The sequence below is a fragment of the Diceros bicornis genome, chromosome 3 (genome assembly GCF_020826845.1).
Source record: "Diceros bicornis minor isolate mBicDic1 chromosome 3, mDicBic1.mat.cur, whole genome shotgun sequence".
NCBI classification, from domain to species: domain Eukaryota; kingdom Metazoa; phylum Chordata; class Mammalia; order Perissodactyla; family Rhinocerotidae; genus Diceros; species Diceros bicornis.
In genome coordinates, this window is record NC_080742.1 from 102,079,319 (window position 1) to 102,105,365 (window position 26,047).

The following is a 26,047-nucleotide window of genomic DNA, read 5'->3' on the forward strand; positions in this document are numbered from 1 at the left end:
AGTTGATAGGACAGGCAGGGATATAAGAGGAAAATAGTCGTGAAAATGCAGTTCTAAGATAACCAAACCCTCAAAATATCTTCTAATACGTTAATAAATTCTAGGGGAAAAATAGAGTCCTCCAAACAAACAACATCCCCCACCACCTCTACACTTAGGGTACCTGATGGGTACCACCCAGACAAGGAGAGGCTGTGTGATGGAGAAATCGAGTCACTGATCAATACCTCTACAGTGGCATTCGGTGCCTTGGGCAGGATTGCTTTCTTTAAGATCTTCTTCAAAAACAGTTTTTCAATAATTGTTTCTATATGTTGAGCACTAGCAGACTCATGTGTTTAAATGGCATCCACCCACCCCTCCTCAATTCAATGGTCACCTACAAAATTCAAACGGCCAATTCCAAGTCACAATTATAGGAGCAGATTCTCTCAAAGACCCAACACCTTCACTCTCACCCAACTGACAAGAAAAAGCCCAGAGGAGACAATTTTTACTCAAAAGATGACGGCAGCATTTATAACAGGGGAACCTTTCAGGAAGAGGAAAAAGGAGGGGATGGTTGCCTAGCAACACACAGACAGCCTCTCGCCAACTATAAAGCCGTAGCAGCAGCCTTTTATGTTCTGTACCAATGATGTACTCATTAAGATGTTCTGATGAAGTTTTTAGGAAGAATAAAGAATTCCAGCAAGTGCAGTAAAGGTTACCTAGGATAGCAACATAGACATGAATTTTCTCTCCCATATCCAGATGGGAAACGCTGGATTCTATAGTAGATTATCAGAGAATATTTGCAGAAATTCTAAAAATGCTCACTGGAAATAGAATGTTTTGGTTTTTAATTTCCCAAAACCAACAGCCATATGCTCATGAGCAATAACACAATAATGGGGGTCAGAAATGGCACCATACTGGACGAGTTCATACAAGACTCAAAAATTTATCTCCCTCTCTTCGTCAACCAAACGTGCCAAGAGGGAATGAAGCCTAGAGCTCTGAATCTATTTTCCCAGACCTCCCTACCAGCAGCGAAATAGCTAAAATGCCAGTGAAGAAAAAGGAAAAAACAGGATTCAATAGTCATCCACAATAACCAAGAGTTGGTTGGCAAACATTCTTCATTCAATAGCTTTGAAATGAGGAGTTCAAAGTAGAAGAGAGTTGATTTATCAAAAATTATTTTCACTTTTAAGGATGAAAAGTTAGAGATAAGACCATCAAATATATTTTTAATCTTTTTCCAGCTCAACTGCCAATCATATCGTGGACTGCAAATTACACGCCCACGTGTTCTCAGGGTTTGACAGGTGAAGCGGGAGTGGATTACCAGATGTCATCCTTCTTGCTCTTCCGTTCCAGCACAGTGCAACTACGGGACCTGGAGCCTACCCCTCCCAACAGCTGCCTTTACCATCACTGCAACATGGGTGCCATCTGGAATTTCTCCATGGCCACCAGCCATTAGCATTCAGGGTCCACTCACCTGCCCACCTGCCTGCTGACCAAGGCATCTGTCAGTGCACACTCAGATGGCTCATTTTGGACACACAGGTAAGCAGGCGCTTCCTGAAGCAAGATAATCCTGCCTGCATACAGAAAGGGAAGTGTGGGAACCAGCCTGAATGAGGTCACTGTCTGGCTTTCTTTGATAAAAGGTAGCCACTTTTAGATGTCTGTCTTTATTATCCAAAACACAAAGCTGGTTCTTAGATGCAATTGTCAAGGTAATGTGGAAGTAAACGGCAGTACACCATCTGCACTGTGTTCCTTTTGTGTGATCTGCATTGAGCCTTATGTTCCCAGAGACATGTAGAATGAGATAATCCGAAGAGCCTCCTCTCAAGACATGTAGAAATGTTGGATAAATGGCACATCAGCCTTTCACAAAGTTGAAGGAAATCCTCAGGATCCAATATGGAAAGGGAAGTGAAAGCTAGAGCGGGAGACCTGTGAGCTGAAGTGACTCAAGCCCTTGAGGCAGGGGCAGGGCCAGACGATTTCCTGTCCCTAAAACCCAGGGTCTTGGTTTTTGCTGTCCATGTGGGGCCATAGCAGAAACCCTGGCATGCAGGAGGCAGGGGGTTGGATGTGAGACCCCCACATAAACCAGGACCCTCAGAAGACCACACTCTCAGTGAAACAATTTGCTCAGGCCACAGGAAGCTTATCTGTCTCCACATGGACTCAAAATGGGAAGACATTTGGGCTATGGGCTTCATCTAGGATTGAGGCTCAAATTTACAATATATGAGTGGTCTGGGAATCTCTGGGTGAGGAATGGATATAAACATGGTCCTGGTTTAATGACAGCCTGGAGTGGCTGGCAAAAATCAATCTCAAAACTTCCCTTTTGAGGTTAACACTCTCAGCATAGGCTACACAACATTCTGACAGATAAAACCCCACTGATGAGGAGCTTATAATCTGAAATTACAGAACCCACTAGACAACAAACTACCATGAGCAAATCAGCAAAAGTATCAAAGAGCAGGATTAGACGCATAAGAACCTCGATAAAAGAAGCATTAGATAGAAGCAATCAAATAATGCATTTATAATGATTAAAGATATTAAAGAGGGAATCAACAATATAAGACAAGAACAACAAAGAAGGCAGATTTGAAAAAGAATAAATAGGACAAGTGCAAATGAAAAATATACTCCCTGAAGCTATAAATACAATGGATGGATCACATAGTAGATTAGACACTGCTGAAGAAAAACAATGCACATTGGATGACAGATCTGAGGAAATTCCCTGGAATGCAGGACAGAGGGATAAAGAGAGAAAATATGGAAGAGATTTAAGAGTCATGAGAATAAGAATGCCCCACATTCCTCTATTATACAAGAGAATTGAGAAAGTCACATTTAAATTATAAATGGTTTGTCATTTTCTGGAATTGATGGAAGACAGGAATTGTCCAATTCAGGAATCACAGGAAGACTGGAGCAAAAATAAAAATAAAATAGGTCCACACCAAGACAGGGCACAAAGAAATTCTGGAGCAACAAAGGTGCAGAATTCAGGAAGAAAGCATGATGGCCCGCAAAGAGCAGCCATTGGACCAGCAACAAACAGCCTCCCCGGCAGCTACAGCATCAAAGGCACGAAAAGGGCATTTTTAAAGTAATGAGAGAAAAGTAACTAGAATTTGATCCTCAAAACTAATCTATTATGCACGTGTGAGGATTAATTAAAGACATTGTCAGACAAAGACTGGGAGACTTTCCAACTAAAAGACTGAAAGAAGGATATATTTCAGGAAATTTTACCCAGAATGAAGAATTGAGGAGCAAGGAGGAGTGGTGAAGGAGAAAAAAAGACCTGGTACAACGAGAGTCAATCTGAACAAGTGCTGACCATGACAATTAGTATAAAAACAAAGCCCACTAAAATACTGGGCAACAATAATATGTGTGTCAGAGTCTGAGTTTCCAAGTTTATTTGGGAGGAGGGCAGAGATATGAACTTCAGGTCTTGTTAAAGTGTGCTTGCCAAAACGATGAGGATAATCATTAAATTATAACTGCTGAACTAGTAGAGGGAGGAGATGGAATAAGGAAAACCCAATCACTCCAGCAGAAGTTGGGGGTGGATGCCACACACACACACACACACACACACACACACACAGAGTGCCTATAAAGCACAACATAAGATGTGATGGGTTAAACATTGGGAGACTGATAGATCAGACTTTTTTTAAGCAGCTTTAACAACATGGTTATAATCATTTCATTTTCTGTAACCTCTCACCTCCAGCATCTCTAGTAACAAAAGCATCTTTACAACACTTTGTAGCCTGTTAGGAGAGTTTCCTGCAGAGACGACATTATTTTTCCTTACAACAGGACTTTCGCGTGGGTTTTATGAGTGGTCACACTTCGTGGGGGGGGGAACCGAAGCTGACCGAGTTTAAATGCTGACTCAGGTGTCACCCTGGAAAGCAGCCTCTGGATTTGGGACCATCTTTTTGTCAGAGCACAGCGTTCTCTTGGGTCTCATTTCTCTCCTGCTCCACAAGAGAAAAGCACCAGAGAACAGTGGTCACGACCTTCTCGGCCCCTGGCTTATTTGTCACAAACGCTCTTACTTTCTAGCAAACGTACACAAGTAAGTGAATGGATGAATGAATGGACATCACTTTTCTTGTTCAAGAAACCACAGTAGCCACGTATGGGTCAAGTGCAAGTCCTGCACGCTGGACTCAAGGAGGCCCCCCATCTGGCCCAGGCTCACCCCCACGTCCAGGCTGTTGACTTCCCTGTTCTTCCACCACACACTCTAATCCGTGAACTGTCTTGGGTTCCAGAAGGAGCTGTGATCTTTCCTGCTGTGTCGTCTGCCCACCCCAATACAGTTGCTCCTCCCTGACTAAGACTGGCCACCGAACACCCATCTCAGCCCCAACCCACCCCTCAGGCTCCTTCCGTCACTACAGCCCTCATGAAGGATGGAGAGATCTTGAGCAAAAGAACATAATTTGGCACTTGGCTGTGGCTAGTGCTTTTTAGCTATTCACTCCTTTTCCCCTCAAAGAGACTGTAAGCTTCTCAGGAGCAAAGCACTTATCATCTGCTTCCCTCAGAAGCGTTTTCCTGAACACTTACCACGTCCAGGAGCTGTGCTCGATGCCAAGGATATAATGGGAGCAACACCCAACCAGTACTTGTTGTCTACGAATTATCTGTGGAACCGACCAGTTTCATGCAATTTCAAAAGCTGCATTTTATATACTCTTAATTTCACACATGTACGTGAACAACCAGATCGTTCCATCCTGGCCTGCTGTCACTCAGTTCCTCTGGACACGGTCTGTAACTGCAAGATCCGGGAAGACCTGAACCACCCTGTCGGGCTGATTGGAGGGAGGTCACGTGGTCCCCAGGCACTACACACGAATGAGCGCTTTCCAACACGTTTCAGGCGCCAGCTTCTTCCTCTCATAAACCTTAACTCATAGACTTACTAGCTACCAAATTTAGTGTTTGGTTATTCAATTTAATTCAACAAATATTAATTGGATGCTTGATTTTACTTAGTTTATTTTACCCAATTTACTCACTTTAAGAAGGTCTAACAAGCAGGAAAGCATTCTAGCATTTTACACAGTAAAACAGAGTTCTTAACAATAACAAGGCAAATCGCATCGCCACACCAAAAATATAATAGAGAGTTCCACGCCCCTTAGTAAAGGCTGAGCAATGGAAACGGCACTCTGCCGTGTGTCAAAACCAGACAATCAAGAGTCGCCAATGTCGCAGGAGGCCCCGGTGCTGCAGGGGATGGTGGGAGGGGCAGCAGGCCCTGTCACAGCCCCTCAGACACGGGGCACCGTCATCCTCAGTGGCGAGAGAGCCTGGGAGGAGCTGCAGGTGTCTCTCCGTAGCGGAGCATCTGCCCTGGGAGCCCAGCATCTGTGACCCTCCTCCACCTGCGTCGGGCTGCAGCTCGGCCCCTCCCTGCCACCTTCAACCCCAGAAGTGCTCCTGGCCTCCCCTCCCACACGGAGCACCTGTCGGTGGGTTTCTCGGCCGGCTCTTGGATGGACGCACAGCCTGATGCTGTAACTGCCCTGTGCTACCATTTAAACGTGTGAACACTCATGGGCCCCTCCTTTCCCTCCTGGAGATACACCTTCTCCCAGGGCAACGTGACGGGTGGGAGGCCAGGATCTGACAGGGAAAGGTGAGCCGCGCCCAGGAAGAGGAGATAGGAATGGCTCACAGTCTCTCCTCCAGGCTTGGAGGTCCTGACACAGCTCGCGGTGTGGGTGGGGAAGTGCAGGCTGCAGGGTAGAGGCACCAGAGCCCGGGAGTCAGCCAGCCTCTCGGCAGGGGTGCCCCATGCTCAGCCACCAGAGTGCTTGAGGGAGACAGAAACGACCCCCTATTGTGGGCTACAGAAAGGAGACCGGGACCTCTCACTTACTTCAAGCTACCAGAAAACACTGGTGAGTTTAAGCACCAGTCCTTGTCATGGGCTAATTGTGTCCCCCCAAATATGTAGAAGCCCCAACTCCCAGCACCTTGGAAGGTGACTGGATTTGGAGACAGGGTCTTTGAAGAGGTGATGAAGGTAAAACGAGACTGTTAGGGTGGGCCCTAATCCAACAGGACTGGTGTCCTTATAAGAAGAGGAGGTGAGGACACAGACACGCTCAGCAGACGACCATGTGAGGACACAGGGAGAAGATGGCCATCTACACGCCCATGAGAGAGGACTCAAGAGGAATCAGCCCTGCTGACACCTTGATCTGGGACTTCCAGCCTCCAGGACTGAGAGACAATGGATGTCTGTTGCTTGGCTGCCCAGCCTGTGGGACTTCGTGATGGCGGCCCCATGTGACTTTAGGTCCAAAGACCCCACAACAGCCAGGCACTCAAGCCTCCCAGGGGCCGCTCATCTTACTGACATCACAGGGCAAGTGATTTTTAGAAAGTGAAACAACACTTTTTGCCCCATCTCAGAATACTCATACACAATTCTTACACACAGGAAACGCATTTGTCAGGCATTTAGCCCACCTGCCTTCCAATTTGGTAAGTCGAATCATTACTCTGGTGTGAATTTTCAGAGGGCTTTTGGTCTTCCTGAAACTTTACCCAAATCGGTGGCTATCACTGCCTCTCTCACAGACGCCCACGGCTGATGCTCACGTGTGGACTAGCGACTGGGCACAGAGAAGAGAGACAAGAGACAATTAATTTCATTACGTCGTCAAGTTGGGCAAACTCTTGTTGGCATCCATGGTTGGTGCCGTGTAAATGTGCAGGACTTTTTCTCTACAGGCTTCAGAGGCTGGTGGCCCTGCAGCCCATGAGGGACACTTCTGAAACCATTCCTGGCAGGAACAAAAAATGGCTCCCAAATGTATGAAAAGATGCTCAATCTCACGAATAGCAAGAGAAATGTAAATTAAAACTACTTTGAAACAGCATTTTCTACTTACCAGCGGCAAAGATCAAGGTTAGCCGACACCCAGGTCGGAGGGTCTGGAAAACAGGAACCATTTTCTACATAGTTGGTGGGAGTGTCACTTAGTCAAACACTTTGGCAGGAAACTGGGCAATACCTCTCAACATAAATGACAAGCATACTTGATGACCGAGGGTCTTACGTCTAGAAATTGAACCTACCACTATTTTCACATATGCTGTGTTGTTTGGAGTGGCAAATTTTGAAGATTGCCTAAATCACCCTCAATAGTATACAATAAATAAATTATCATATATTGAATAACAGAATAACATACCACTGTTAGGAAGATGTGCAGAGTCACATATACTCATGTCCTAGACACAGTGTCATGTACAGAACACTTTATCACAAAAACCCGACAATAATCTCAGCTCTGGGGGAGGGGCTGGGGTCCCAGAAGTCATAACGTGAGAGAGAAGACCTGCTTTCCACTGCTCACCTTCCCGCCACGGGTACCAGGTTGTTATTACAACGTTTTCATTAAACACACACAAAACACACCCTTGCACCCGGGTGGCTGGGACTTATCAACAGGAAAATGCTAAGAAAACCGTAAACTTGCTTTTAAAAATATGCAGGGTTTACTCTCCCTTTGGAGACGACTGGACTCTCCTTTGAGAGGTGAAGACAGAGAGGGTGGAGTCTGCATCCACAGACTCCAAGGAGGTAGAGCAAGGGTTCTCGCTGATCACCAATTAAACACCTACTCTGTGCCAGGCATGCCTATGCACACACACTATCTTGTTGAATTAATCAGGTCTCCTGGTTCCTATCCTGGGGTCCTCCTGGAACTCAAGAAGCCTGTGAGCAGTGAGAACTGGTGTGCTGACTGATTTCTGGCCCCCGAGAGCATCTCAGTGACAGGTGCGATCAGGTGGCAGAGCTGTGACGGGGTGAGATATTACGTAGACACAGGAGCAGTCTGGAACGAGACCCGGGAGGCTCCAGGAAAGCCGCCCAAGCCGAGTGAGGACGTAAGGAAGCACACTCCAGGTTAGGGCCTGGCCCCAAGGCCACGGCCGCTGTTGGGAGGTTAGATCAACTCTACCTGAACTGGACTCGACTGACAATCCATGTTGCTCTTAAATGCACCCCCAGGCCAAGAGCACCAGCCTCAGGAAATCTCTATGGGGTCATGAGAGCTGGTGACTGCTGCTTGCTCCTCTCACCCTAACTCATCTCATCGCCCACACTCCTGCTCTGGAGAGTTAATGTAGCCCAGGACCTCTGACCCGAGACCCCAGCATGTGTGGCATGTGAAGGCTTCACACGGCTGCCAACTGGAGAAAGACCCCCAACAAGTGATTTACATCCACCCCCACCGTGCTGCAAGCGCTGGGGCCGAGGGCATCTCCTTCGATGCCTTTGAGCCGTTTCACTCCCAGGAAGCCCCCTGTCTAAATATCAGGCAGTGATCAAACAGCGAGAACCAGCTTCTACACAAAACTATGCTCCTCCAAGTATGAGCCACAGAGAATAGCACTATCAGGCCAGGAGCCACGACTCAGAGTTTCCTATCTGTCACTGCATATCCCACAGCAGTGGGAAGGCCCACTGGCTCACGTGAACTTATTAGGCCTCACAAGCGGCCCAAGTCAGTGAGTGGGAGCAGGACCGGAAGGAAGCCTGGCCCGGGCGTCAGCCTCTTGGTGGTCCAGTCGACTTCATCATGAGGACAGCGACCAGCTGTCCCAGAGCACAGGGCCAGGGAAGCGCATGGTGAGGAACTGCAGAACAAGTCCTTTCAGAAATATAAGGTGCTGATTCTACAGACGTAGACACCGAGGCCCGGCCTCGCCCAAGGCCACCTCAGACAGACCTGACAGGCCTCTGCGCCACCACGCCTACTCACGGCCTCCGGGAAGAGACGTTCCACACGTCTCCAAGGATCCTTTCTGGTTGAGCAGCTAACTTCTACTACTGATAAGTATAATTACGTATGAGTGAGGGGGCCTGGTGGGAGATAGAGTGATCAAAGAGAGAGATCACTCAATGTGCAAACATCGACAGATGCAGGCTCCTCCACGAGACTGTCGCGAAGAGGAGGCAGATGTTCGTGGTGAGGCCATGAGCCGACGGGGATCTGAGGTGGTCCCTGGTGCACCGGCCGCTAGGCCGTCTGCAACGTGGACACGCCACACTTCCCCCTGGGGCCTCTAGCGGCCGCCTGGCACAAAACTCCTCCTGCTTCAGGGAAGTCCACTTCCTCTGTCCTGCCGTGATGGCTCCAGCCACTTTTTGCAATGTCCTAACTTTTCATTTTTCATGTCTGTACCTCACTGCTCTCAGTTTTCTTGTCTTCGTCTGTGAAATGGGGCTAACTACAGCTCCTACTTGACAGTGGCTATTACACAAACACTCATCTTGCTGTCGGCATCGTATCTTCCAAGAATAACAGCCCACACTCGAACCTTCAACAGGGATGAAGGCGTAGTTTTAAAAAGGACTCTTCAGTACCGTTTTCCTGAATCAAGTTCTACATTCCTCACGTCTACTGAAGAAAGCATCAAACCAACTTTCTCTTCATATTTCCACTCCCCAAAGACTGTTCTTCTCTAGCTTTCCAGCCTGCAAACAAGGAGTCAGAGACGTGTCCTTGAAGCCCCTCTGTCTGCACACACGTGTGCGAGTGTTTCCTCTTTTTTTTTTTTTTTAAAGCAAAGACATACTTCAACAGATTTTTTTTCCCCAAAGCCCCAGTAGATAGTTGTATGTCATAGCTGCACAGTCTTCTAGTTGCTGTACGTGGGATGCCGCCTCAGCATGGCAGGAGAAGCGGTGCGTCGGTGCGCGCCCGGGTTCCGAACCCGGGCCGCCAGTAGCGGAGTGCGAGCACTTAACCACCAAGCCATGGGGCCGGCCCAAGTGTTTCCTCTTAATGCTGCGTCACGCCGGCTCCCATGCTCAGCAATTTAGGACAGAAACCTGCTCTCAACGTCGCACACAAGGCCATCATGCTGAAACGTCAGCCTTCTGAAACAAATGTGCTATACACACAGATCTTTCTAAAAAATAAATTCAAAGGTGATTCTTCACCTCGTGAAAGGATGAGATGGAATTTCTTAAGAAGCCGTGTTTATCATAGTTCTGGAGCCACTCTAATGAGGTTCCTTGTTCTTCTGAGTTCAAACTCGCCCTGATCAGACATGGCCATGTGCCTGGTAAATGGTGTTTCCCTTCCCACCCCGCCCCCAGCTGTTCCATGCCTTCTGTGGACATGTGGAGTTTCCACCCCACACCAGGCCCAGCCTCCTTTCTCACACCCAGCATGGCCTCAACTCGCCGGGGGCGGGGTCCACAGTCCCACCCTTCTGCACACCCCCTTCATGGGCTTGCACTTCTCAACCCTGCAAATCCCCAAAAACACCCTTCCTTCTGTGCCAGGGCCACCTGTTTTCCAGGGGGACGTGACATTTTCCCTGTGGATAAGGCCTTTTTTCCCTTAATCTCATCAAAAGAAAGTTGGTTCCGTTTCTTTGCCACGATCTTTTCCAGCTTAATAATTACAATCGCAGGTAAATGACATGTGGGGTTTTACAATGAGCAGCAATGAGCATTTACAATGCTCGTCTTGTCTGATCCCCATAGGAACCCTAATAGGAGCCGTGATTACGAAGCCTGTTTTGCAGATGAGAAAACAGAGGTTAAGGATTTGTCCAGGGACACGGAACCAGGAAATAGCTAAGCGTCCCAGCTTTGCTCCCAAGTTTATGGGACCCCAGAGTCTGTGCTGTCAACAGCACGGCCCGTTTCCACACCACAGTGGAAAGAGTGAACGTGACCAGGAGAGAGAGAAGGGTGCTTGGGGTCTGAGGGTACCTCCAAGGGCCTCAGCCCTGCCTTCCCAAGACCAGCCGCCCTGACAGTGCTCAGTGATCGGTCAGGAGTCCACTTTGTAAGTCCCTACACTGCTCATTCCTTCAAGAATGCTTTCTGTCCTTTGCTAAAGAAAGTGCTCCAATTTTGCACACTGGTGACAGGCCTTGGTGACAAGTATGTTTTCCAGATAACCTGGCCAACTTCCTTCCACTTTGTGGGGTCCTCCTCACTTCCACCCTGTTGTCCAAATGTAAATAGCTTTGCTGTTGATTCCATCATAACTTTAAGTTAAAAGGTCACCTCTGCATGACGCTCATGGGTGCAGCTGAATATCAGGAACAGTTGGTTCCTGGGATGTGCCCAGACCTCGAATAATTTATCTGATGGTCTCTGAGTCCTAAGCATGTAGTTCAGGAAGATCATGTTCGCTGTCTGATAAACACAGAAGTTTCCTTATGGAGGGTCGGGCTGACTGATCACTGCAGAATTGCCTTCCTTGTAGCCTTAATGAGTTAGAAGGTCAGGTATTCCAGCATGTTCTTGAGGTCCTGACACACGCAGGTTTTCTACCACCTGTGCTGAGGAGGGAGAGAGCCGTTTACAAGCCAATGACAAGAGTGCCAGTTACTTCTGAACACAACTCTGGTCTAATCAAAATGTGATCCAGGGCCTTAGCCATGAGAATGGGCAGCAGTCTCCAAGACTAAAAGATGAGTCATTTTACCTGCTTTTAGTGGGTGAGAAGTTTTGTAAAAATGCTAAATGGGGTTCACATATGCCATGTGCCTCCTAGTCTCTCAGTTCCCGAACAAGGGAAAATGCTTGAGATGAAGACAACCACGGGGTTTGAGAGCACCCAAACTCATCTGCAAAGTGAGGTCAAAGGGCAGAACATCAGGACACGAGAGAGGAGAAGACACTCAGGTCCACGAACAACGCAGGTCCACGTGGCTGCTCCGCTGTGCACAGCTCTCTCTCACACTCACCAGCTCCTGCTCTCCACTGCCGCTTCCTTGGAGTCAGGGAATATATTTGGTGACATCCAATATAAACAAGCCCTGGTTCTTGAGAAAGATCCTTGAATTTACAGTCTGGAGCAGGGAGTCAAGGGAGACGGTTGAAGTCATACTCCACGTCTCAATGGGTTTCTAGATTTGGCATGACGGGTGGGTAGGGTGGTGGATGTGCACTTAGAGATACGCTCATGTCAGAGCCTCCTGGCGTTAGATGACCTCTTACAGGGGACACCTCCTATCAGGCTGAGTCAGCTCCTGTGGCTTAGGCATTTCAATTAACCACGGTTCTCCCTTTCGCATTAGCCATTATACATGTGAATGGCAAAACACAATTTCCTGTGAAAAATACAATATCTTCACGTCCCATTTGGACTTGAGATATCATCAAATTGTAACTCAAGTGTCTTGAAATACGATAATACCGGAATACAATGACAGCTCTCTAAATGAATCTCCCCTTAGCTATTGTCAGATAAACATATTTGGCTGATGTGTTTGGCCCTAAAACTGAATCTCATTAGAAATCTCAACTTTTGGTCGAGCTTCCTTTTCTAAAAGGGACAAATGTGGAAATATTCTCTGAAAAGTCAGATCTAAACTAATATAACTGCTATGCATCAAGAGAAGAGGTTCTTTCAAAGTTCGTGACTGTGGCCGCACAGCAGCAACTCAATACACGTTCGCTAAATGAGCAACAAGCTGTCTGCTCCTGAGTGTGGAAGACTCGAGGAGTCTCTATCTGGTCCCACGCACACTGACAGGAAGAGTATTACTGGCAGGCAGCCTGAGCCATGAGCATCCTCCATCCTGGGGTGGCCAGAAGGTTTGAGGGAGATGGAAGGCAGAGACGGCGGAGAGGAAAGATGTGTCATCTCCGCTCAGTAGATTAGTGAGGTTGAACTTCTTGACTTTGCTTCATTTTAAGTTATTCCCGAGGCCAGCTGCTGGGTTCATAGGTCTCCCCACGTCTGGGCCAAATGGGTCTATCCTCGTGTGCTTCCCGCCCCACAGACTCGGACGTCCCAGGAGTGAGAGCCGCCCTGGGGTGTGCCTCAGCTCCACCAAGGTCGTTAGGGGCATCCCCGGGCTTGGTCTACAGGCTCTGCAATGAGGCTTTTGAGTGAAAACATGGTTTCCTGGCTGCTACAGGCTGAATGTTTGAGTCCCTCAAAACTCAAATGGTGAATCCTGACCCCTGTGACCCCTGTGATGGTATCAGGAGGTGGGGTTTGGGAGCGATGAGGTCATGAGGGCGGAGCCTCACGATGGGATTAGTGCCCTTATCAAAGAGACCGAGAGAGCCTCCTCGCCCCCTCCGCCCTGCGAGGACACAGAGAGAACCAGAAGAGGGCTCCCCCCCAGACTCCAGATCTCCCAGCACCTTGATGTCGGACTTCCAGGCTCCAGACCGTGAGAAATAGATGTCTGTTGTTTATAAGCCACCCCGTCTGTGTTTTTTCTGTTATAGCAGCCTGCACCGACTAAGACACTGGCTTTTGTGGTCTAAATCCACCAGTCTGTGCTGTGATTAAATAAACAAGTAAGAAAGGTTTCCACAACAATAAATGTTCAGCAAAAATAACAACAACTAGCAGGACCCATCCCATACTGAGATTTGGGAAATTAACTGTCCTATGAAAACTGCTTCCCTGATGCACCCGTGCAGCAGCTGCCTCCACAGCAACGACACTGGGCTCTACCCTCGCTCAGAAGACCCGTCCCCAGGATGAGGACGCACGTCTGGCACGCTTCTAGTCTCAGCTCTGCAACCACTAAACAGCAGGTCCCTCGGCCTGGAGATCCAGGAGTGCACGTTCTGCTGTCTTCAGGACACAGCCGGTAAGAGGGGCTGAGTTATGATCCTCTCTCGAGAAAACTCGGACACTAATTGTGCACCACGTGGCAGTGCATAGGCACTTGTGCGTGGCCCTCCAAGGACAAGGCTCAGCTCGAGGAAAGACAGGGCAGGACAGGGGGCAGGTTCACCCCGAGAGACTTCTGCACCAGGGCCTCCAGCAATGCTTCTGATGAAGGAGCTGAGCTCTAAGCCCCCACCTCTTCCTGGCATCACTTTTCATTATAAGCAGCATGTGTGTGACATTAATCCACCCAAACGATGCTCGGTGAGCCGGGAACAACTGCCGTCTATCAGAGGCTGAAAAAGCAGTGCACACAGTAGGTGTTGATCCACGGGCATGCCACCGCGGAAAACAACATGACCAGGGCAAAATCTCACACGATCAGGTGTGCATGGGGCGGGGCATTCAGAGCAGAAGAGTGGAAAAGACCCCGGTCACGCACATTCCCATGCTCATGTAAACGAGAGGAGCAGTGCACGGGAGCCCTGACATGTGGGGTTTTTTCCTCCTGCTTGTCAGCTGCCTAACAGGCCAGATTTGGTTACCAAGTGCACCGTCATGGACGGTTGTGAAAGGTGCTGAGGTTGGGTGGTGCAGGAGCTGAGAGGGCGTGTGCGTGTGCTGGTGACGGGGACACTGTAAACCCCTCGCTTTCGCTCTCCTTGTGGACAGCCGGTCTGAACCCGGTTTCCCTGTGGAGGGGATGGTGGGCCTTACCAGGACCATGTGGCCAGTGGAGATGTCCATGTTGGGCTGCACGGGCTCCTCGGACCAGGACGAGGTGCTGCTCCTTGCAGAAGGACTGGGCATCGGCCCATCGCTGAACTGAGACGAGACACTGCTGATGCGGGACGTGTGCGGGGCCTCGGGGCGGTCAGATGTGCGCACAGCCATGCGCTGCCGGCACAGCTCCTGGAAGACAGCAAGGGCCGAGTCAGTGCCGGCCCGGGCACCCGCGGGGCCTCGCCCACCTTCTCACCCGCCTGCCCGTCCTGAGAGCCCAGGCGCACTGGGGAGAACTCACCCTGTGGCCACACAGACGCGCACACAGACACACGCACACACAGATACACACACACATAGACGCACACAGATACACATGCACACACATAGACACACAGATGCACACACACAGATACACAAGCACACAGATGCACACACAGATACACATGTACACAGATACACACACAGACACACACACACAGATACACACAAACACAGATACACACATACACACGCACACAGATACACCACACACAGATACACACAGATACACACACAGACACACGCACACAGATACACGCACACACAGGTACACAGATAAACACGCACACAGACACACACGCACACATGCACACGCACACACAGATACACATGCACACAGATACACGCACACACACATATGCACACAGATAGACACACAGATATACACAGACACACACGCACACACACACACCACACGTACACACAGATACACACGCACACACCACAGATTCAGAAAAAGGGGCTGCTGGACCCAACTCTGCGCTCACACGGGAATATCCTTAGGATAAGGCGTCATGCAGACAAGTGAGGCATCCTTCCTCCTCCTCAGAACACAGGTCCTGGCGGGAGGGAAGGGGGACTTTACACTGTGCACTGAAATAGACCAATTGGCACCACGATCAGGGTGTGCAGGGTTACAAGCTCCTTTTGGTTCTTTCCTTTTTTCTCAAAACAACACCCAAACTGATAAAAGCCGCCACAGGAGAGAATAAACAGAATAAACAGAATCAAATGGGAAAGGGAAAGTGTGGTTAACGGAGAAGGTTTGCTCTCGGAGTACACTACCGAAGACAAAGTCTCTAGATTTAAGGAAAATCGCAGTATGACAGCCTCACGCACTTCAGTGAGCTCAGGGCAGCGTCCTGGCCCCTTACCCAGGCAATGTTTAAACACACCACAGCCAGGGAGGGCGCACCGGCCTCGGCCCTGCACAGCCCAGCTCATACTTGCAGATTCGAGGGACATTAGCTACCAATTGTCACCTGAGAGATCCAGCCGGATGCAGCCCACCGCTGTGACAAAATTGCATTTGGGAAGTATTCTAACAGTCATGAAATGATGAACTCCATCCTTTTTCCCAGTGAAAATATCACTGTAACCCAAGCAATCAAAATAAAACAATATCAAGAAAAAGTTTATAAGAGAATCTGGGCCCAAGAGAGGAGTTAAAAGCACATTCACGGGAAAAGGAAGTGTTGGAGAGCTGCCCGGTTCCCTGTGCCCCTGGCTTTCATTTCAGGTCCAGGGGAGGCCACACCTCACTTGTCCCAACCATCAAAGGCCTCTCGGCTCCCCGGCAACACCGAAGACCACAGCGTTGGCACGTTTCCTGCCACTTTCCTCGGCATTAAAGATCACCGGAAAGCTAGCTGACACCACATAGAAAGTCCCTCCTCTCGGCTCAGCTCTCCCGGGAGACACCGCCGAGCTCCTGAGCCTTCTCCAGGGTCCCAGGACAAGAACCATCAACGGGCGCCTGGAGGAGGGAGCCGTCCGGGGCCGGTGTCCTACATGACCCCTCAGCCCTGTCAGAGCATGGGGTCACGGGCACCCCAACAGACAAGGAGTGAAAAAGGTGAACTTAGATCACAGGGCCGACAGCGAGGGAAGGAGGTCTCTAGCAGAAGGAAAACAGAGTCGAGTAACCCCAATAGCATCTCCAGCCTCTCCCCCACAACCCCATCCAACCCTCCCCCTACCCCGCCATCTGCAGCGCTCAGTGGCTTACAGGTGGTTTTCAAACAATGAGTTTGTTTAAAAATCCACCCAAGTTTTCTCAGAATCTTAAAAACAAAAAGAAACCCAGATCCAATGGGTAATTTTAATGAGGTAGATGATACTAGTAACCAAGAACACATCTCATTTGTTTCCCACATATGCTCATGGACTGTGACTTGATTTTGGAAAAAGCGCACCAAAAAATGTTTCTGCAGTAACTTCTACGGCTTAATCTAGTTCATCCAGAAGCATAAAGACTAAGTTCAAAAACCGAAGCATAAAAACACTCCAGCTTAGGCTAAGGGAGCTGAGAAGACGTCTCCAAGAATGAGTTCCTCAGGGGAAGAAGATTGAGATGTTTGATTTACTCGCTAAAAAATAAAACATCAAACCAGCTGGGTGTCCATCGTGTGAATGTGCCAGGGAGGGAAGATGGACAACAGAACTGAGTTTCTGTCCCCCCTCGATCCCCGGGGAGGGTAGAGTGCACGGGGCTGGGCCTGCCTGACCACACGCTTCCCGCGTGGACTGGGCAAATCATCGCAGGTGGCCAAGCCTGAGAGTTTCACTTTAAGATCTGCAGTAGCAGTGTGGCTACTGTGAAGACGAGAGGAGTTTGTGTGAGCAAACGCTCGGTGCGGCGCCTGCCTCAGAGGAAGTCCTCAGTCATTACTCAGCAGAACAGTGAGGGATCAGTGCAACAAAAATTAAAACAATTCTCTAGACCAGAACAAACTCTCGAGGGCTTGACGCGTTCAAAGACATTTCCAAAGGAGTCGCAGAATTTTAGAGCTGGAAGAGCCAACAGACCATCTGCTCAAGCTCCTTGGTCTGAAGGATGATTCACGACTGAGCCAGACCCTGTGAGGGCAACACAGGGCTGGGTGGGGGGATGGCACCTGGGACTCACGCCCAGTTTTCTCCCCATTGCCGTTAGTGCTGACTCTCCTTGTTGGTCTTTATTTAAAAAAAATACAAAATATTTTTAAAAAGGAGGAAAGGTGAGATAAAGATCCAAGAAGAACTGATCCGAACCTACACCCAACAGCAACGGATGTGGAACCCAGGCGCCTTGAATCGAGAAAGGAGCCCCCAAGATGAGGGAGCCGTGCGAGCGTGGCCGGGGGGTGGGAGCCACGTGGTGGGGGCTTTCCAGCTGCACTGAGGAGGACACACCACAGGAGGAGGTGCGTGCCGGCTGAGAAGCCTGCTTCTGGCCCGGTGGAGTTCAGGCTCTTGACCCGCAGGCTTTCACGTACAGACAAGGAGGTGTCACCTGCTAAGAGAGGATGCTTAATTCTGAACCAACGCCCCTCACATTCCTCCATAACAGACGCCCAAGCAGCAATGACCCAGGATTTCTCCACAGGGGTGTTAGGTCGAGCTGGGTTCCTCGCACGCCACTGTGCGTGCGAGGCCTGTGAGGTCCCTACATCTGCGGGGACGTCCTGCTCCCGACCAAGCTGAGGGCACAGACCACCTCACCTCAGCACAGTGGCCAGCCACACGCAGCCGTGCTTCCCTTAAGGTGCAAGCTAAGACGGTGTTCCAGGCTTTTCCGAGGGCCGTTAGGGGATCAGACCCTAGGAGCGTCTCTGCACCACCCCTCAAGACACGCACAACCAGGTCATCGATGCAGTATCACGATAGAGTCCTCTCAGAAACCAGGACCCAGAAAACATTTGTTTCCCAGAGGAACGGAGATGAGAAATATAATGTGTATTAACTTAGGTTCTGTCTTGGCTTCCAGGAAACTCATCCATCCGTTCACAGCACCTGGAGTCACAATGCTTAATTCTCAGTCCTGGCTTCAGCCCTCGCTGGCTGTGTGACCTTGGGCAAATCCCCGACCTCTCTGTGCCTCATCTTGAAGTGGTGACACTAGTACCAACGTCACAGTTCCTGTGAGGACTGAATAAGATCACATGCTTAGAACAGCCTTCAGAACTGTGCCTGATACACACCAGGAGACTGTTAGCTACTATTACTAATTCACTCAACATCTGGTTGTCGGCACACACCAGGTATCAAACGCCATGCTCCATGCCAGGACCACTGGTCGAGTGGACGGGCGGCCCTGACTCCTCAGTGCTCATGGTCCAGCCCGGAGATGAGTGGGAACCAGGAGCCATGACGCTGACCTCTGTTAGCGGTTCCATGGGACAGACTACAGGTCACAGCGGAGCCAGCAGGCTGGAGCCTCCCGGGACAGGAGGTCCTGGCGGCCTTGGGCAGGACGTGACCTGGGGATCTGAAGGCTGGGTCGCCAGTGGAGTAAAAGAAAGAGCAGGTCCTGGGGGAGTTACAAGCACTTCCAGGCAGGGGGACTACGGTGGAGAGGAGGGTGAGGACTCTGTCCAGGCGATCTCTGACTGCACTGCTGTGAAGATTTGCGTTTTCAGTCTTCACTCTGCTTCCTTAGTGTGCTTTTATGATGCTAAGCTTACTTTTTGGAAGTAAGATGTTGAAGCTCGATCGTCTGGCTGGCTGGAAATGCCACCACTAGTGATGCGGCTTCTTGTGCATGTGGGGTTTGAAGGGAAACTGGCCATTCGCAGCCCGCCTGTCCTGACTGGCTTTGAACACATCCAGAGAGAATCTATTCACTCGTAGTTTGCGTCTCGTTGCCACCCAGCTGTTGCTAAGGCAGCGTAGCTCATAACTGAGCCTTCACAGGACCAACCGGAGAGCCAGCTGCTTCCGGCTGCGTCTTGGGACTGCATCTGCTGCGCATCCTGCTGGGCTGGAGTCCGAGCTCCGCCCTGGGCAGGAAGCAGCAGCCCACGGTCCATTTTCCCTCCACCACTGCTGTGACCTTGGACAAACGGCATCCCCTCCCCTGTCTCACCTTCCTGATCTGAGACACAAGACGCACAGGAGGACAGCCCCACTTTAGAGGCTGCTGCACAAGCATTAAACAAACAGGAATTGTGGAGACACAACGGTGAAATGGCTTCAGAATCACGGGGCCGGGAGAGCTGTGCTGTACATGCTCCCTGGACTGCGAGGCGGCAAGCTACAGCCTCTGTGCTCCCTTGAGGACTGATGTGACAAGGACAGCTCAGAGAGAGAGCTATTTGTGACAAAAACAGAGATCACTCAAAGCTGTTCAGTCTGATGAACACGCCACCAGGAGTGGACACACGCCAGTCCCACTGCCTGGGGAGGGGACTCGGAATTGAAAGGGCGCGTCTTCCAATCATGGTACCAAGTGCAGTCCTTCCACATTGCCGTATGGCCGCCATGGCGGGACCCCGAGCCGTGAGCTCCCTCACCTGTGGCAACTGCCTCCCACTCTCCTCCCTCTGGCCTGGCCCCTTCCCTGCACAGGCTCAGGAGTCTCCAGGTGTCCCCAGAAAGGCAGGCGAGAAGCAGAGAGAGGCTGCCTGATGCTGCTGCTTTGCTCGTTGAAGAAATCTCTGAGGGACATCACCATACGGCCCTTTTAATTAGCCCTTTAGGTTGAAAATAGTTTGTAAATTAATAATAGAAATTCTACCTTCTGCCCAGTCTCTGTACTATTACCTTAAAATGAAAAATTTCTAAGGAAAGATGAAGTCTTTTTAAAACAGAGAAAAAAATGTAGACTACCACCTGACTCAGTGGGTGGACTGGCCAGGGTCAAGGAGACTAAGTCACCGGTTCTGAGTCCCTCAGGTTGAGGGCTGCGGAAACACTTCAGCCCTGCATTCTGCAGAGCCAACCTCTGAACAAATCTCTCGGGGAGCTCTTGCTCCCATGCGTCCCCTCCCCAGACTAGAAAACACTGCGCGGAGCCACATCTTCATTTTAAAAGTATCGTCTGTACCTAAAAAGGCAGTTGCAGCCCACACAGTGGCAAACGGAGGCAAGGTCCCATCAACCCCTCGGGCAACGGTTGGCAGATGGGCTGGGCATGAACATTTATTGAAGATGGAATCTGGAGTTTCCAGCGTTAGCTCCCATTACACAGGAACGGCTGTCAGACCAAAGCACTTCTTGCGTTCACTGCCCTACATTCATCAAGTCAGGTGCAGGCCACGGAGGACAGGACAGGAGGCTCAGACCAGCAACAACAGACATGCCACCACCAAGATAAATACTCTGTAAGTAACATTCTGTTACATGAGTTTAGAATACGGAGCCATGGCCATCCACGGGGAGTATTTTATTTGAGCAAAGATCACTGACAAAGCTAAACAGACTACACAAGCACACTCCAAAAGAAACCTGGAGACTAGCCCAGCCATGTTTTGAAATTGGCCTAATTTATAACCCCGGCAGAAAGCAAAGAGGGTGGACTCAACACTCGGGACGAGACTCCTGGTGATGGCCGGGGACACCCTGAAATGGAGACTGTAGGGTACATAGGCCATCAGAGGTCGTCACCAACAACGGTGCAAACTCAGTGAAACCAGAATATCCTCCAACTGTACGAACGCAGCGCCCCCTCGGCGGGCCTGGAGGGCTTCCTATGCATGGCCTGTCGTGAGCACAGAAGGGAGTTCTGGCAAACACGTTTTCACTTGGCTGGACAAGGAGGTGCAGCACCTTCCAGCAGCTTCACTAAAAAGAAAAAATCTTGTAAGATGTTTAAGATTCAGACTAACTCTCCTTTAATTTTATAAATGACTTGGGGGGCTGGCCCCGTGGCTTAGCGGTTTAAGTGCGCGTACTCCACTACCAGCGGCCCGGGTGCGGATCCCAGGCACGCACTGATGCACCGCTTCTCTGGCCATGCTGAGGCTGCATCACACGTACAGCAACTAGAAGGATGTGCAACTATGGCATACAACTATCTACTGGGGCTTTGGGGAGAAAAAGGGAAAAAAAAAAAAAAAAAGGATGAGGATTGGCAATAGATGTTAGCTCAGGGCCAGTCTTCCTCAGCAAAAAGAGGAGGATTAGCATGGATGTTAGCTTAGGGCTGATCTTCCTCACAAAAAAAAAAAAAAGTAGGAAAAAAAAATGACTGTCTATGATCTGGGACAGCATTACTTTAATAAAAATGATCTGAGCATTTAACTTGATGACCTTGAGTTTATAAAGACAATCACAATCTCTGTGTAGTAATTCATATGACTCAACACCAAGAGGCAATTCCTTATGAAGCAAGAAGAAAGGGAGATGGAACCAAATGAATCTTTTGGTCACAGACCCACAAGTGGGATCAACCAGCAAGCCACATAAGGCCCTTCAAATGCTCTTTCCTGGGGATGTCCTCTGTCCACTGTGCAGACCAGAAGGCGTCGAGCACAGAACATCTAGACAAACTTTGGGCTGGGTCCTTTGCACACCTGGTATGTGCCTCTCCCACAGTGGGATAGCTTGCTGCGGGGCCAGCCCGCGCCCTAGTTCATGAACCACTCCACCAGGAGTTTGATGAAATCTGTTTTCTTTTCTCATCCAACTGCTTACTCTTTAGCCAGAAAGAAAAAGTCAATGTATGTGTGACCTAAAAAAATTTTTTTTCCAGATAGCAAAAGGGGAGTTCATGGTCTCCCATGAACTCAAATTACTTATTTTTGGACCATGCTGCTTTGCATTTTCAGGATGTCCATCTCTGGAGATGGTCTTCAAGCCTTCCTGGAGAGGTCTACTCATCCCAGTATGTCTGCTCTGTACCCTTTTAGCTGTCTGGACCCTCTCTAGTGCTGGGAGAGTCATTGAGGAAAACAGATGAAATTCATTCCAACTTCCTGATGAGAAGGATGCACACACAATAAGATGACATGATTTTGCAGGCGATCTCCACAACAGTAGCCATCAATGGTTAATGTGCCTCTACTCTTGGGAAGCAAGTATTCTGGAGCCATCAGTGTCTTAGTAAAAAAATCCCATGGCAGAAAATGAAATCCATCCACAGTAGAGAAAACAGGCCTAGACAGACCCAAGTCTGCACCATTGTGTCTACGTGGTCGAGGCAAGACCACGTAGGCCCAGACTCTGGGCCCAGACTGCCCTCGTCTGAATCACTGCTCTGCCACTTACCAGCTGAGTGACTCTGGACAAGCTGCCTAAACCTCTGTGTCTCAGTTTCATAATCTGTGAAGTGGGAATGATGATGGGCCTCCTGCATGGAGCTGCTGGGAGGATTCTGAGAGTGAGCGTGTCTACAGGACCTTACACAGCGCTGGGCACACAGTCAACATCCAATCACCGTCAGCAGGATCCTGATGCAGAGACGGTGACACAGCCAGCTGGAGACACTGGTCAGGTCCCGCTCCCAGGACACCACACCCAAAAGGGCCAGATCTATGGGGCTGTCCCCCTGCCAGATGACAGCACCAAGGACATGTCGGACCCAGTTTGATGACCGATCACTGTCTTTAGCAAGAAGAATCTCCCCCCATCACCCTTCTGGAGAAACCAAAGTAATGGGGTTTCTAAGAAGAAAAGAACAGCATTTTCACAGTCCCCCTAAATTTAAATGCTCAATCACAAAGTAATCCAACATGTGAAGCCTGTGCCACACAATTTTAAAATATCCAAATGGCAGACTGTTTGTCAAGGGAGGTGAAACACGACTGCCTGCACCCAGGCGTGCACCAACTCTCCACCAGGAGAATATGAAAGGTCCATCTCTGCGCCTCTCGAGGCTGCCGGCAACACATCCAGAGCCAAGTGGCACAGCGACGTGAGCCACCCAGCAGCCCCACCTGGAGGCACCAACACTGGGGTGTCCGCCCCATCCCCAACCCCAGACCCGCAGGGCAGGTCCCCTCAGCACTGAGTCAGCACAGGGGTTGCTTACGCCCAGAGAGCCTCACGTCTTCACAGCGAGTCCTCTGGGTACAAGGATGCAGACGAAGAGAACAGAAGCTCACACGCCTTGCTGTGATTCCACAGGCATCACTTTCTGTAAAACCACCTGCTTCTCTGCTCCATACTAAGCCAAGGCCCTGGGATATTTCTGCAGAGCCTCAAAGTATTTTATCCTTCTTTATAACACAATGTGCAAAATAAGTTCAATAAGATTCTGGGGGCAGAAATCCATCCATACACCTAACAATGCAAATGTCTCATTTCTCAAATCTTCATCTGATGGGGGAAAATTGCAGAGTGGGAATCGCTCTGAGAGAAAAGACCTGTCATTCCCAAATTCTGCCAAAAGAAAGACCAAGACTACAAAGGCTGAAGAAAAACCTCTTTGCACCTTTCAGGGAACAATCGGAGCAAAGCAACATCCTGCCTGAGTGTGTACACAAAGGGCGGGGGTGTGAGGTTCTGTGGAGAGCATAATTAGTGGTAACAGGGCAAAACGGGGGAGGAGTGCACAAAGTCAGGGGCAAAGGGAGACAGCATCATTAGGGTAGCCGGGGAGGGATACAGGCCAATTACTTTCCAGACGGGATGAAACACCAGGAGAACAGGAGAAAAGGACCGGCCCTTGGGAAGGGACCCCATCCCCAGCTGGGAGGGCGCCGGGAATCTCACAAACAGCAGGAACAACAGCCCACGGGGCCCTGGCCCTCCACGCAGAGGGGCTGAAGGGAAAAGTCTGTGCGTCGGCTCAACCCGCTGGCTCCAGAGCACGTGATCACAGGGAGCCTTGTCACAGAGTCTCGAACTTAAAAAGTAGATATCAGCACAGGAAAAAAAGCCGGAAAAGGTATACGGCAGACACTGAGAGGCTAACACAGGCTCCCTGCGCGGCGGCGGAGTAGGCGGTTTGTATTTGGTTCATTTGTATTTTCTAAGTTGAGCAAGTACTACTTTTGTGATAAGAAAAACCAATACAAGCTATGTTTAAAATATGTAAAATTCTACACTCAATGTGATTAAAATTAAGTGAAATGCTTAGAAAGTATGTACGAGGAAAAGCATGGGAGAAAATACCCCAGCTTGTCCAAGTGGCCAGTAACGTCTCCTAAGAAAGTACACAAAGGAGGGAAACGTCTCGTGTAATCACTCTCCTCCTTCACAGCACAGCTGTATTCAAGCAGGCTGTTATTTCATCGTAAACTAAATACGACCGCAAAGGAACGGCCTCACATTCCAGGCCAGGGAGGCTGGCTGTGAGCACAGAAACGGGAGCTCACGATTTGGTTTATGAGAGCTATTTTACATAAATGTCTCACCATAAATAGCTTCTCTGATTAGTGTCACCAAGGGAAAGAACAGCCTGTGCCCGTGCTCTGCGCACGCGGCCAGGGCTCCCCCGTGCTGGGGCCTGTGGGCCTCCTCCCGAGAGACTGGGGGACGCAGGGCCGCCATCATTTCTGGGTGAGAAACAGAGGAATCCTCCTTCCTCCTCCCGTGGAGTCAGAGCCACAGCGACACATGGAGACCCGTCCCTAACCCAGGCCAGGGAACCCCTTGTTCCCCAGATGGCACACTGGGTTCACAGCCTGCCTCACTTGAAATGACTTGTCCGGGGACACTTCTTCACCACCTCCAACGGACTCTTCCAGGATGCCCAGACAAGGTTTAAATGCCGACTGAGACAACACGCAGGCACACACACATACACACGCACACACACCACAAGGGAGAAACGCCTCCCCAGAGTGGATGCTGAGCTGGGTCTGAGAACTTCTGCAGGGTGGTCGCGAGTCCCGACCTCTAAGCAGAGAGCTGGCGTCACCCTCCACCCCACCCCTGACAGCCTAACTGCTACTTGGCTGCAAACCGGGGCTGCTCCGGGCGCCTGTGCAGCCGCGTCACTTTAGCTGCAGCAGCGTCACTTTAGCGCCGGGTTCCACAGCATTAGCAAACTCACCACAACAGCTCCATGATCAACAGCGTTTACCAAGCAATATCGAGTAAATTTTTCCCATTTTGCAAGATGTTTCCTCAAAATAAAACTTAAAAATATAACACATTTTAACTAATAGAAGTGAAAATAATTTCAACACTTCTCAAGTCAGTAGCAAAGTCACAAAGCAAAGAATTGCTGCTCTCCTTCCTCTCCTCCACCCTCCATGCCCACGGCAACACCCCCTCCTCTCTACTCCCTCCCCGAACACCCTGGCACACGCCTCGGAATAAGAGCCCATCTCATATTGTTCCCTAGTTAACTTCACGTTAACTACATCTGCCTCCCAAACTGGAGAACAGAGGCCATTTTCATCCGTCTTCTCTCTCCCTCCGTGTCCAGCACAGATTGAGCGGAGGCTGCTTGCTCACTGCTGTACCATCAGTGTCCAGCAGCCCCCGGGCCCGAGTGCCCCAGGCTGGGAGCAGCGAGATCATGCAGGAGATACTGCCTGGGGAGCCGGAATCAAGTCCTGTTGCCAAGAGGCTTGGCCTTTGATGAGGAGAAGGCCGTATTCCTCATCGGGAAGCCCTTGGTAGGCAGCTCCAAAGTGTTACCACTAAACACAGGTTTAAAGTGCAGAAGATATCTGCAGTCTTACAAAATTTGCAGTTGGCATGTTGCCTAAAGGTGAGGCTCCAAAGGCAAGTTATTTAGTACGTCCAACTTCATCCAAATGTATCTGATGTGCCCAAAATCTAATAGGCTGCACCCCCTTAAAGACCACCTCTCCTCTAAGACCAAAGACACACTCATTTTCTTCATTTGCTCTGCTCCTGATAAACATCAGATTGAAATCAGCAATGAGTTGTGAAAATAAAAACACAGGAAGGAAACACATAATTTCAATAAGCATCCTCTGTCT

At 49.8% G+C, this 26,047-nt stretch overlaps 1 protein-coding gene across 1 annotated transcript in view; it reads right to left on the reverse strand.

The window, feature by feature from the left end:
- The window catches only part of PTPRN2 (protein tyrosine phosphatase receptor type N2), a 911,136-nt gene that overhangs the window by 81,314 nt on the left and 803,775 nt on the right, over positions 1-26,047 (reverse strand). Inside the window, exon 14 of the mRNA XM_058535313.1 lies at positions 14,400-14,594. Coding sequence (XP_058391296.1) covers positions 14,400-14,594 — 195 coding nt within the window. The remainder of the gene's footprint in view (positions 1-14,399; positions 14,595-26,047) is intronic.